At 38.6% G+C, this 14,631-nt stretch overlaps 1 protein-coding gene across 1 annotated transcript in view; it reads left to right on the top strand.

Moving 5' to 3' along the window:
* Nucleotides 1-14,631, top strand: part of LOC107095973 (myosin-10) — an 82,941-nt gene that overhangs the window by 27,418 nt on the left and 40,892 nt on the right. The window contains exon 4 of the mRNA XM_015392379.1: nt 13,719-13,746. Within this exon, the coding sequence (XP_015247865.1) occupies nt 13,719-13,746 (28 nt within the window). The remainder of the gene's footprint in view (nt 1-13,718; nt 13,747-14,631) is intronic.

The raw sequence follows: 14,631 nt of genomic DNA, 5'->3' as shown, positions 1-14,631 counted from the left end.
ATTTATTCACTCGATTGCTGATTGGCCGCCATCTTGGCACTCCCCACGATCACGGAGTCATACCATAAAAATGCCTGTAATGTAATTACAATAACAATGTAATCTGTATATGTATATTACATGTACATTGTTTATTTGGCACTTTTGGCAAAAAAATTTGTTGTGAGGCATTTGCATGATATTTTATATTACATGATTTATAGATTTCATGGACTTCATACTGAATATGCAATGTGATGTTCCTATTTTTACCATTAACTATAGTAATCTACAGATGCTATCAAACAGCAAATGTGTGTCAAAGTGTTGAATTTGTCCTTGTTTTAAAAGTCTGCCTGCCTGCCTGAAAAGGAGAACATCATCATTGTTTGATACTGTAGAGCACGTATTGTTTACATTCCGACCGGTCTAACTAGGGAGTACAAATATGGCGGCTGATGACTTCACAGCACCATGTACTACCAACAGGTTCAGGTATCAGCAAGCCAGCAAATACATAAAATAAATAAATAAGTGGTAGAAGAGTGGTAAATAAATAGGTGGAGGAGCAGGTGAAGGGAAATAGCTTAAATGCCAAGAGAGGTGGTTCACAGGTGCATCAGATGAGCCTGATTACAGCAGTGAAGCAGGAATGTGAGATAATGTAGACCAGAGGTCATTCATTCCAGTCTGGTGTTGTGTATCTTCTAAATGCGTCTCCGCTTCCACATCTGAATCAAATTGCAGAAAAACCTCCTCAGTATGCATTCTAGTACTCCAGAGTCTTTCTAATGATGTTTGACTGCAGTGTGTTGAAGCGGAGACTTATCCAAAAAGCGCAGGACACCGAACCTCAGATACTAGAAGAACATCTGGCTTACACATGTGTGAAGGTGCATTAGGTTGGTTGATGCACCTTGAAGCCAGGATGACTGGGTTACATTTTAAAGTTACTCTAAACCAGTGGTCTCAAGCTCCAGTCCCAGAGGGTCGATGACCTACTACTTTTAAAATGCCGGGCTAATGCTTGAGTCCAGTTTAGCTGTTTGATTCAAGGATTCAAATTTGAGAAACATCTCCATAAAGCTGGGCTTTATACAGTATATGAAGCTAAGCTCATCTTCATGTTTAAATTTTCATTGAGCTGTCATAAAGCTTTTTGGCTTCTTACCCAAAAATTATACCAGAATGGTCTCATCACCCAAACGTTTGGTTAAAATACAAACGTTTTTCAAAACCCTGTAAACCATAGATGTGGATAAATTAAAACAGCATCAAAAACCAATCTATATTTGATTATTTGGAAAGTTATGTTTCAGTATATGTAAGACAAAAAACTCTTTATCATTATTAGTGCTGCACCGATACCAGTATTGGGTGGGGCCCTGATCCAGCACTAAAATGGTGGTATCTGTATCAATGAGTATTTTGAGAGCCAAAAGTTTATTCAACTATTGTCATCTATTCCAGGTAGGCAATAAAAAGTTCTACTGGATTCACTTGTATTAGTTTTTTCCTGCTTCACAAAGGTAGGCAGCAGCTTGACAAAGCCATCATGGCATTTATTTTACATCCAAGTAGTATGCAAGTCTTCATATATTCACACACACATCAATTTCAAACAGATGGTATTGGTATAGTATCGGTATTGGCCAGTGCTGCACAGCCAGGTCTCGGGTATCGGTATCGGGGCCAAAAAATGGCATCGGCTCAACACTTATTATTATCATTTTTACAGTTTAGTTTATTTAACGGATGTCAAGACCACATACTTGTTGATCTCTAACCCTGCTTGAGGTCATGACCACAAATTTGGGAATCAGCGCTTTAAATACCACAATGCTGAGCTCTAATTTTCTATAATTACTCATCACCAGGTTTGATCATTGGATCAGTCGTTTCAAAATCCAGACAGTGTCCTTTATTGTGATCCCATGAAAGTTTTTAACCGTACGGCCTTGTTTTATAGTTTTCTTTAACATCTGAAGTTCTGGCTCATGAGATTCCCTTAATGCCTTCAAGATCTCCATCTTGTCAATGATTTTTCCTTGTTTTTTAAGTTTTGGTTGCAATTTCTTTTAGCTAATTTTAGCTCTAAAGCTATCAGTTTTCTATGCTTATTTATTTTTTCCCCACTCCACTTAAAATATGAAGTCTTTCTAAACAATCACTGGAACAAGCCTTTTGACTGACTTTTAGACAGGAAGCCAGTATGTGCTACACTAGCCGTCCTCACCTTTCAAATTAGTATTTAATTATGCAGAATAAGTCATGGATGTTGGATTTGTTGATTATCTATTACTCTCAAACTAGCACATTTTGTGTTATTCTTTTTAAGACATCCTATCGGTGTGAGGTTGTTGCTCTGTGTGGGTTTTTTGAGTCGTTGTGCACCCCACATGCTGTGGTTGTTCCCCCATTCTCTTCTGTTATTTCCTTGAGGGTGGAGATATTCTAACCCCCATTATGTTTCTATTTCTGTCCTTAATCTCAGCTGCCAGCTGGGGTTACAATCTGCCACTAAGTCAAAACTACTGGAAAATGACTAAATATTTTTTAGTTGCTGTCAAGTTTGACCATATCTTTTGATAAAAGATCCACCTTCATTCCAACTTTTTTATGGTACTTTTTATGGTACTGAATTGTGCCAGTCTGGGCTGGTCCTCTCTGGTAATGTATCTACATTTTCCCCACTTCATTCTGTTATCGGATCTTGTGCCGCCACACCCCCTCTCTCTCTGCTCACATTCTTTACTCTCCTGAGAAATATTCCCTTTCCAGAAGGGAGCACCCTGCGAATGTCAGGGGGATTTACTGCAGGCTCTACATCTGGTCATTTCCTAATGTATTAAAGAAATAAAAGGTACACCACCCCTACTTCACGATATTGTTACTCCAGACGTTTTGTCACGGATTGGCACAAACATGAGGGTTAAATATAAAGCATTCAAATTAGAAACACAGAACCTTTACCCCTCCCTGCATTTCCTTTTAACTGTGAGACTTTTTGCACCACTGCCTTGCTGGAAACAACGCCTGCTTCATAGCCGAGAGGTCCCTGTGCTTGGAATGAGTTAAACCAGGTCTGTCCGAATTCCAGCAAACGCTCACACGCTGAAATGTATGCATCCAGTCTCCTCTGTGGGGCCTTCTGCCCTTCTGTTCCACTGCCGCCTGAATGCCTGAATTGACAGCTGATTCAACAGCGTCACCGTTATTGCAACCGAGGTGGTCAGGCTGTTAAGTAAACAAAGAATACAGCACTTTAAATATTTTATGTTATTTCTTTAGCTTGACTTTCTTTTTGGTTTTTTCTTTAACTGTCATTCTTAATTTAAAATAAAACTTTGCTTTAAATTAATGCTGTATTTTCACCAAAAAGGGCAAAATTTTCCATTATGCCACATCAGGTTTTAATCTTCAACGCCGATTTTATACTTCTTCATAAATCATGCTGAATGGATGAAGAGGAACTTGCTTATGTTTTAAAGTTGTTAGTCCTGCCCATTTTGCACATGTTTATTCTTTGTTCTTCACAGTTAATGTAGCGTAGAAATGTATGACCACATCAGCTTGAGCATGGGTGGTCTGTGCTTAGTGTTGGAGAAGTATGTTTGGGGTGCAGTGGTTATTCCCATTATGTGTGATGGAGTGTGCAAGCTGTTTTGAGCATGCACCGAAATGCTGTGGTGGGATTGTGCTTGTTCATTACTGAAATGGCACTATATCAGGATGACGGGATGATGCATTGAGGACCCTCGTAGCAGAAGTGTTAGTTTATCATTTACATGTGTGGCATGTGCACACCAGTCATCAGAGAATTTGATGAGTAGCCATGATGGCCAAGGCAACATCCCCTTTACACCTATGTTAGTATTACAGGGCTCCAAGTGTTTTATTATATCTCCTTGGCCCACAGCTGTAGCGGACATTGCATCTGTTCACAGCTATGGCTGGAACCTTAAAAATACAGTGCCATGATCAGTCTCATGGCAGTTAAAGTTTACTATTCGTCATGCTTCCTGTGTAATACAATCCTTAGCTAAGGAGGATCGCACACAGCTCCAAATTGCACATATGTAGCCATGTTTTCATCTAACTGGAATGCAAATATTAAATAAACTATTAAAGGGGTCATAGAATGATTATATAGGATATTTGGTGAATAAGGTGTATAACATCAGTTTGGCTGAAAATGGCATATTTGCTGTTCTATTAGCCCTAATGAAAGCCTGGTTAAAAGCCCCAGAATGAAAGTACAGGTTTTCTTCCTTTTATGGTATGCTCATGAATATTTAGATGAGCCGTGCGCTGATTGGTTGGTTTACAACAAGCGAAGCTGCTGAGCAAAACGCATCATAGCAACAAGCACTCACTTACTGAAACATCAAATTGTTGACATGGTAGGGTGACCTGACGTCTTCTTCTTCCCGGACATGTCTTACTTTTCATTTTGGGAATTTTAAAGCCGTCAGCTCTGGGGCTGGATGGAGTGACTGAACCCGTCCCGACACCAGCGGCCCAGTGCTTCCCCCCGGGACGGATCGGGTTTGGTCACTCCGTCCCCCGAATGCCCGGTCCGGTCCAGCCAGCCTCAGCCCTAGTAATGTTCCAATTCACAAGAACAGTAGACAGAGAACGGACAAAGTCCCCGGGTGTTGTTCTCGCCCCTCCCTTTTTAGCGAGTATGCATCAGAGCAGACTTGTCCATTCTAGAGATCGACAGCTATCCCAGCATGCACTGGGGCAGCACCAGCTTCCAATGGGGCGCTCACAGAGCTCAGAGTATTAAGTTAAAAGTTATAATTTCTGTTGTTGTTGTTCAATAAAAGTACATTGAAAGATCATTTAAGGCGAGAACATTATACTTTTAAGCGTCACTATATGTCCCATTTACCGATTTAATGCATAATAAAAAAAAAAAAAACTAGCGGAGGCTAATGGCACCTCAGAGACTAACGGCAGCCTGTCTGCAGCAGCCCTCTCAGCATAGCCGTGTGTGAAGGACCATATTCATTTCTTAATATTGCCCCACTAAATGAAAAAAGTAAGAATTTATTATTATCTAGAGACTATTAACAACAGGAGGTTAAATGCAGCTCTAGACAAGCTGAGCGTGTGGTGACGTCACGAATACTCTTCTGTTCCAGTTGACCCATATTTATTCTGCATGCTCCCGTTCTCCCAGAGTCCAGACTTACCTGTGTTCTTCTCAAGAACATCCTTGGCGAGAACACGAGTCTGTACTCGTGTTCTTGTGAATTCAAAAACAGCCTTAATTTGCAATTGCTTTTGTAACTTGCAGTATTTTTAATTTGCATGTGTTCTATGTGTTTGTTTGTTAGCATTATTTAGGTGGTTTGCAGCGGGCTTTGTTTTATTTGTTATAACATATAGGGTAATTCTGCAGATTTCTACAAAAGCACTTAACATTGTGTGGTAGGGCAGTGAGAGCAGTGTTAGTGGAAAATCTTAGTGGGGTGTAAATGTGCTATGATTTCCTTGACACAGACATTATTTTTTCACATCTGTAGAAATCCAGCGGGGTTCGAACAGGAATGCAGATCTTGAAGGCATTAAGGGGATCTCAGTGGTGTAATTTGGGCCTCATGAACAAGAACATCAGACGTTAAAGAAAACTATAAAACAATGCCGGATGGTTAAAAACCTTTCATGTGATCACAATAAAGGAGGCTGTCTGGATTTTGAAAATGATGTCATCGTGTTTTTGCAGCCATAACCCTAAAATCAACTTTTTGTCTAATAAAAATTTGTTTAGTGTGTGCAAAATCAAGTGTCCACTTAATCACTGCAGACATGATGGATGTTATCACAGTTGTTAGGAGTTAATGTGACGTTTATACTCTGCAGGTCTCCACAGACCATGACACTGCCCAGATCACTACTTCTGCTGTCTGGGAATGTGAATGAGCTCTGTCTCACACACACACACACACACACACACACACACACACACACACACACACACACACACACACACACACACACACACACACACACACACGCTCGTACTGCCATTGTAGTGAGGACCATGTGTTGACTCCCATTGACTTCCATTTATTTTCAGTCATTTTCAACCCTTTCTATGCTCTAACCCTAAAACTAACCCTAAACCTAACCATTACCAATGCATACCTCACCCTAACCCAATTGGCACCTAAACCTAACCGTTAGCAAAATAGCATCTGAGGACCAGCAAAATTTTCACATTTTGCAACAACCGGGACTCAATTTGATGGCGAAAACAGAAAAATGGTCCTCACTCTGAGGGCTTGACAGGTACACCCACACACACCTGAACACACTCACTCTTACTTTGGTCATCTGGTTTTAAGTAGCTCTGGCTTTGCTCTAAGCCTTTATGAGCAATGAGGGGGCCGTTTTTGGTTGTACATTTGTGCTAAAACAGTCGTCATATTCCGTTGTGATTGGGGATCTCTGTGTGTGTCGATATATTAAAGTTTTAGCATTTCTAAGAAGATATAATAGTTTGTAAGTGCAGGCACTGGCTTCTGCTCAGGATTTCCCATGTGTGTTGCAAGGTTGCCATGACGCTTGGATTTTCACTGTGTGCTGCTGCGTTTTATGACTTCTTTTATGAAGCAAACTGTGTAAAGAGCCTGAGCTTCGATGCGGAAAAACTGTAGTCCATCCAGCTGCCAGGATCCCGGCGGGCTAAACTCCATGTTTTTAAGCAAACTTAAGCAAACATTTAGTTTTAGAGCTGTGTGCCACATAGAAAATGACAGCATTTCTGTTTTTATTTCAAAGCATGTTTATGTAAATAAAAGTGAATGTCTTTTTGTATTTCCTTCTTGAAAAATCGATCTATGTAGTAAGAAATAGTACAGCATATTTGAAAGTACTGATATCAGTTAAACATAGTAAACCGGCACAAGATGGCAAATAAATGTGAAACAGAAAGGAAATTATTTTTAGTTTTTAAAAATAGACATAAAGCTTTGCATTTGTATCCAGTGATCCTTGAGTCCTAACCGCCAATTTTACACCTACAACTGAAACTTTACAGCACTCTTCACAAAATATCTCATGTGCGGTCAGAATCAATTAAAATATTAAGTGTCAAAGTTCAATAAGCTCAGTGGGTTCTATATTCTGCATGTATTCATTACACTGACTTTATTTGACATTTTTTGGTTTTGTTCCATACGCAATGTCAACATGACGTATCCTGACCTTTTGAATACACAAAGCCATGGCAACCACAACCCATCTACATTAAACTAGCTAGCAGGTGAGGTGAGGAATCATGGTGACATAGCTAGAATTGTTAAGAGCAGAGCTAGATTTTTATGTGAGATGACAGATTGATGAAAGGACCAGGGGAGGAGATGTGCATCAATGATTGGTTATCAGGTAGATGTCAAACAAAGGGCCTTTAGCACGGCGTCCTCCTTAAATAGGAGGTCTCCATTAATGTTTTTGGGTTTGTGAAAGCTGTGGTTTTGCTTCTAAATTAGCGAAAAAATAATGAACTTTAATATTGTTCCCCTTGCCAAACTTAAGCGTAATGGGGATGTTTATAATTAGTTAATCTCTGGTGGTATTTTTGAATTTAATTTGATTTAATTGCATCGAATATATAAAAATAAACCCAAACTCTATTTTGCGAGTCATTTCTTTCTGCATCATCACCCTCTTTTGTGGTTCAAAGTGTGAACCTTAGTCAGACTGTTAAGCATAATTGACAATAAATGAAAGCACTGTGGTTCTATGTGGTAGAAATGCTTTCACAGATTCCGATCTGCTTTCAGCTGATTATGTTGGGAATGTCTTTTATAATTTTATCTGGCTGGGGCTAGGAATCTTCAAGGCTTCAAGTGTTTGAGGGAGATATTTTCTTTCCTGTCCTGGGTCCATGATCCGTTGCTGCCAGGAAGTTCAAGATCAACCCATCTAAAGTGACTGTACTTAGCAACAAATTAAACATTAGAACATTTAAAACAAATCATTTATAATTAACATATCTTATGACCAAATATTATAGTTTCCTTCCTTAGACTTTCCTTTTAAATTGACATGGGGAAGGTATGAAAGGACAGTAAAATATACAAGAAAAATGAAACATCAGTCTTCTTTTTTTGTTGATGAAAAAGGGCATATTTACTGAGACCTGGGAGCTCTCTTAAAGGAGAAAGGGAGAGTTAAGTATTCCTCTGTGGATTGTTAAGGAATATCTTGAAAGATGTAGAGCAGGGGTTACAGTAAGTAAGNAAGGAAGGAAGGAAGGAAGGAAGGAAGGAAGGAAGGAAGGAAGGAAGGAAGGAAGGAAGGAAGGATCAGCATTCACCTTTGCTTCATAGATAATATAAAAAGTTTCATTGTTTCTTTTAACTCCTAATTTAAATACTTAACTCGAGGGATTAGCGTTTACCGTAAGTAAGTAAGTAAGTAAGTAAGTAAGTAAGTAAGTAAGTAAGTAAGTAAGGAAGGAAGGAAAGAAGGAAGGAAGGAAGGATCAGCATTCACCTTTGCTTCATAGATAATATAAAAAGTTTTATTGTTTCTTTTAACTCCTAATTTAAATACTTAACTCGAGGGATTAGCGTTTACCGTAAGTAAGGAAGGAAGGAAGGAAGGAAGGAAGGAAGGAAGGAAGGAAGGAAGGATCAGCATTCACCTTTCCTTCATAGATAATATAAAAAGTTTATTGTTTCTTTTAACTCCTAATTTAAATACTTAACTCGAGGGATCAGCGTTTACCGTAAGTAAGTAAGTAAGTAAGTAAGGAAGGAAGGAAGGAAGGAAGGATCAGCATTCACCTTTGCTTCATAGATAATATAAAAAGTTTTATTGTTTCCTTTAACTCCTAATTTAAATACTTAACTTGAGGGATCAGCGTTTACCGTAAGTAAGGAAGTAAGTAAGGAAGGAAGGAAGGAAGGAAGGAAGGAAGGATCAGCATTCACCTTTGCTTCATAGATAATATAAAAAGTTTTATTGTTTCTTTTAACTCCTAATTTAAATACTTAAACACTCTGTATGATTAGAATGACAAAATGCTCTATAAATTATTTAAAAAGGATAACATAATAAAACAAATATTTCATTCTTAGCCCACTGATGAATTGTGGTGTTTTCAGAAGATGCATTGGGCCCCCCATGAGGCCCTTGAGGGCCCCTTGGTGCCCACAGGCACCACGTTGGTGACCCCTGATGTAGAACGGGTTTTGAGGCAGTAGGCTGGAGTTCATAAGGGCAATGAAAATCTTTGGGGGGTTTTGTGGAGGGGAAGGTAGAGATGAGGCACTGAAATTTTAAGAATGAGGGTTTGATTCATTGTTTTGAGAGAAAGATTATTAGCAGAAAAGAGTTTTATTGAGCAAAAAAAATACAAAAAGTTCAGATTTATTCATGTCAGCCGATACATAAACTTTTTGAACTGCACTGGATAATATCTGCTTTATTTTATTAGCTTGTGCAACATTTATAACCATCTACAAAATGTACAGCATTCTACATACAGTTATGTTTTTAAAGTTGATCAGTTTCTTTTGACCCTCTGAATAATTAGGTGTGAGGTGTAAAAGGAAATATGAAAGCAGCTAAAAGCAATAACACTTCTCAAATTAAAACCATCTGTTGGAAAGAAGGAGCTTTTTTGTAACCTCCAGTTTTGGGAGTAATTTGTCTTTGCACCATTCATGGGGCAAGAAAAATAGGGGGAAATGAGAGCAACTGAGGGAAAGGTGAAACACAAAAGAAGAGGAGATTTAGTGAGGCGGCAGTAAGCTACTGGAGGGGAAGAGCATTTTCTGTTTTATTGGTTGACGCTCGCCCAGCCAGCAGGGCACCCTGGGTAAACCGGATTTAGCTGTTTGTTTGCAAAGTTATTCAGATCCTTTTAGCTTTTTAGCAACGTCACATTACAGTTTAAAAACACACCTATGTCACTTGAATTTTAGATGACAGACCAAAATAAAGTAGATAATTATTGAGATTGGGATGAAAAGATGGACAAATATAAGAAATATCACTGATAATTTGAGGATTTATATTTTTCCTTTATTTCTATTAAAAGTTTTTAGTGATTTTTAAAAAAATATCTGAGGCTGAATCTTTTAAATAAACAAGATTTCACTTTTTCCTCATTCCTTAAAGATTAGGAACACGTGTTAGTGTCACAGTATGAGGTCACTCATTAAATTCTTCCTCTGTTCAATCATGTAATTCATAGCCGATGCGAGTAAGAAGCTGTGCAGTGAGTGTGTGTGTTTGGTTACAGTGAGTTTCCCAGTCCTCCGTTGGGAGTTGTGCCTTTGGTACATATGATAACCATCAGACCTGTAGAGAGCAAGTGAATAGAATAAGAACTGGAAAAGTGATCAAACTTTGACTCATTATTGAAGGAAACATCACTTCTTTAAATAAGCAGCTCATTCATCATTCAGACGACAAGCTTGCATGTTTTATTCGTAGTATTTTTAAAGATATCTACTTTACATTTAGCATTAAAAAAAGACTTTCAATGTAAATGGAAACTTTTCTTTAATAATTATCATCAGATGTGGACTGATGGGTAATTTGACTTGGTACAAAGTAAACCTTTGCTGCTTAACAGAGGTTCATACTTTAGTGCATGAATTAAAGGTAACTTTCCTCATGAAAGACAACCCTTTAAAGCTGTTTAAGCCACCTGTAAAAACTGGCTGTCATAAGGAAGGTGTGAGGAAATGCCTGTTATGTTACGTTCACACCGCAAGCAGCAGGAGCAGCTAAATCATGCGTGCTGCTTCATTTTTCATGCCTACACAAGCTTAGTTCTGACGCACGGCTGAAGCATCTTTGCTGCTCTGGCTGCGCAGTTGATAAGTGTGTCTGATGTGCGTTGGGCGGAGCTACTCTATCCTTTCTTTGCCTGTAACGATAGCAGTCAAATTTGCTGTGATCAGAGGGTAAAAAGTAGTAGTTTGTAAGTGAGAAAGTTCACCTGAAAACTTAATATATGCAGTCAGTTCATCAAGTTTATGATCCTGCCTTCAAATATTATTTCTCTGTCAGAGATGCTCAAAACCCTGTATACAGACGGTGCAAGGAGTCCTGTTCAACAGCAATCTCTGGCCCGCTCGCCTCCTTGTGGTTTTCTACTACTGTTCATGGTGGGTGGAAGTAGATGTTAGTGTTTCTCACGAACATAATCCAAACTCCAGGAACCAGGATAATAAAAGCGAACACATTTTGCTACCAGGTTTCGACATTTTAAGTTAATTTAGGTGTTAATAAACTGTTTCAGTGGAGCGATCACAGCGATCTGCATCAGCAGAGCTGTGTCTGTCTCCCTGCCAGCTCCCAGATCAGCTTCTCTGATTGGTTGATGTGGCACATCGAGCAGGAGAAGTTCAATTTTCAAACTCCAGCAGCTGCTGCTTTCCCAGCAAATCCTGGGAGTCATGCACAAAAAAAAAAACGCACTGCAGGACCTTTTGCTGCACCAAGATGCATGTCAACCATTGACTTTGCAAGTAAAGTAGCTGCTTCTGCTGCCTCTGCTGCTTTAGCTGTGAACGTAGCATTAGGCTAACAAATACTTTTAAAGAATGTAAGGCTTTCAGAAACCTCGATTTAGTATGAAGTTTACAGCTCTACTCTGATTTAAAATTTTTTAAAATATATTTTGTTTTACTATTATGCTGCGTTCACACAGCACGTGGTGAACATGGAGAGTGCGGTGGATTTACAAAGAATCCCTATACAAACCACACAGTGGAGGGTGGTGAAGCTGCGAGCGGTGAGAGCATTCAGTCCTTCCGCCTCACCTCGTGCTACTAGATAGAGCTCAGGGGTTGTTAAACAGCAGCACCGCATTGAGAGAAAGGAGCAGTAATCGCAGTTGAAAAATCTGAACTTTTCTATGAAATTGAGACACGGCAACCTAACTAAGGACTTGTTGTAGGCTAAGCTTTTTCCTCTTTCAATGGAATACAGACAAAATAATATTAAAACAGGTAGAAATAAAGAATGCACTCAAGAGGTATTTAGGTGGCGTTAAAAAAGCTGTTTCACTTTAGTCCTAAAAACACTGCTTGTCCTCACTTACCTCCAGCACAGAGCCTGGTCTGTAATTTCACACTGCCCAGCATCAGTGCTTTCTGAGGGAGTAGATTTACAGGGAAGTCCAGCCGAATCAGAGCTGCAACTGGATGAACCAAAGTCAACTCCTTTTTTTTCAGAGATTTTGGGGCTTATCCAAAAAAAAATTATGGTTTCCCACAAGGTGATTCAAAAGTTTTTTATAGGAACAATTTCGCAGGATTCTGTGAAGTTTCACCTGTGCTTTTTTTTTGTGAAATGCCGACAGACAGCGAGACCTTGACAGGGAATGACATGGGGTTGTCAGGAGTAACAGCAGGTCAAAAGCAGAGGGTCTGGGAGGCTGGTAATTTACTAAATATTAAACAATCATTCAGAGTGGCCTTTTATTGTGGGCAGTCTGTGCCCTAATCATCGTATCTAATCAGCATATGTATATGGCACTCCTTTGAAGTGGGATGGATTATCTTAGCAAAGGAGAAGTGCTCTCCTTCACAGATTTAGAGTGGTTTGTGAACAATATTTGAGGGGAATGGTTATATTTTGTATGTGGACATTTTGTTTTAGATCTTTGAGTTCATCTCTTAAAAAATGGGAGCAAAACCAAAAGTGTTGCACATATATTTTTGTTGAGTGTATATATGTTTTATCCTTCCCCTTAGCTGTTATAATATTTGCTAAGATCACTAGAAAAATAATTACACCACACTTTATCACCTATTGGTTGGACAAACAAAAAAGTGATGGATTTATTAAAGGGTTTTTACTTTAGTTTTCAGTAGGCTTCGGTGATGAATTACATTTGCAATATAATTGCAATTTAACAACAAGTTTTCAATATATTTATGAGAGTAAGACACTAACCTTCCCACTCCTGCAATTTAGGTGGTCCTAATGTGCTTAAAGTTAGTTTGCTGCAATATAAGTGAGTACTTTACCTCAACAGTGAAGTCATATTTGATATGACTTGTTGATTTAGCTTATATGAATAAACAGAGTAACTCAAGCAGAGTGCATTCAGCAAAATAAATGCTTTAATCTCATTAGCATGCACCAGGAAGTGTTAGCCTGCCTCTATGAAATAAAATCTGCCATATTCCTAGTTTCAATGTAATCTATTGACACTTGAAGAACTACATTTTTACTTCTTAATCAGAGTCTGTGATTGTAAAAATATAATAAATAAAAAAAACTTAAAATGAGTTCATGCTGTATGTAATATACATGTCAGGTCCTTGCTGAACATTTACTGTATTGGAGTTGAGAGGTTACCTATTTGACACTGAGCCTGTCATCTGGACATAGAATGAAGTCTCCAGCGTTGAAAGCTGTCTGAGTTTTAGTTACTGCTCTGGCAGTCAGCTTAAGGTCATAGCACAGCATGGCTTTGCACTGCGAGCCTTGCTGTGGCGGCCTGAGGAATGGCTATATAACATAATGTCAACACATTCAGCTAGTTGGACTTTGAAGCAGTGTGTTAGAATGCCATGTTAGAAATAAAGGAGAATAAACCCTGATTTGGTTAACTTTAACTAATATTTACAGGATTATCTGAAATCTCACCACTGTGTTAGTGAGTAGAGTTGAATAAAGCTGAACCATTAAAAGGAACATTTTGTTGTTGTTTAACCAGAATAAACTGAGGGTTTCTCTTTTTCTTTACACAGACCGAGAGGACCAATCAATTCTTTGCACGTGAGTACTGCTCTCTCATTTTTTTTTATAAATGTAAACTTAGCAGTCATAAAAATAGGATTTTATAAAAATATAAACTTGAGGAATTCTTCCTTCTTTACAATGTAGTTTCCCCATTTCTTTTATATCCGTTAAGCCCTTTTCCATCTCCCTCACTCTGAAGAAGTTGCCCTGCTCCACCATCCTGCTGTTTTATTTAAGGACTGGTTACAAATAGCTTTTTTTGTGGATGCGGGGCCGTACAGTGGTTCTGCCATATACTGAGAGAGTTATGAGTGTGGTTAGCCGGCCTTCCCTCGTCCTCTACGTCAGAGTGTAATTAAGTGGCACTTTCTTTGAACTTGGCATGAGCTGCCAGGGACATCAAACCCGAGCTGAAAATGACATCTCTTCATGACGATAATGAATCAGCTTTGCAACATTTCTCCTAAGAACGACTGAACATCGACACATGTTGCACATTAGCTCATGAATAAGATTTGCACACATTTGAAAAACTTATGATTATGAGTATCCTCTTGAAACTCCGATGAAGTATTTACATCACACGGCATTTTATTATGTACGCAAAGTTATGATAACAAAATACCTGCTACACTGTAACAAAAAATAAACCACAGGGAAGGAAAGTTACAAGCTTTTTGATAATTTGGCCAAATAGTTTTTAACATCAGCTTTTACAGCTGTTCTACTAAAATACCAACTCAATTTAAAAGAGATGCCGACTTAAAAAAAAATTCTTGTGCATGCTCTTGCACATGAATTTTTTTTTAAGTCGGCATCTCTTTTAAATTGAGTTGGTATTTTAGTAGAACAGCTGTAAAAGCTGATGTTAAAAACTATTTGGCCAAATTATCAAAAAGCTTGTAACTTTCCTTCCCTGTG

Source organism: Cyprinodon variegatus, unplaced genomic scaffold (genome assembly GCF_000732505.1).
Source record: "Cyprinodon variegatus isolate N-32 unplaced genomic scaffold, C_variegatus-1.0 Scaffold588, whole genome shotgun sequence".
NCBI lineage: Eukaryota > Metazoa > Chordata > Actinopteri > Cyprinodontiformes > Cyprinodontidae > Cyprinodon > Cyprinodon variegatus.
The sequence above is the reverse complement of the archived record's forward strand: the minus strand, read 5'-3'. Positions and strand labels throughout refer to the sequence as shown.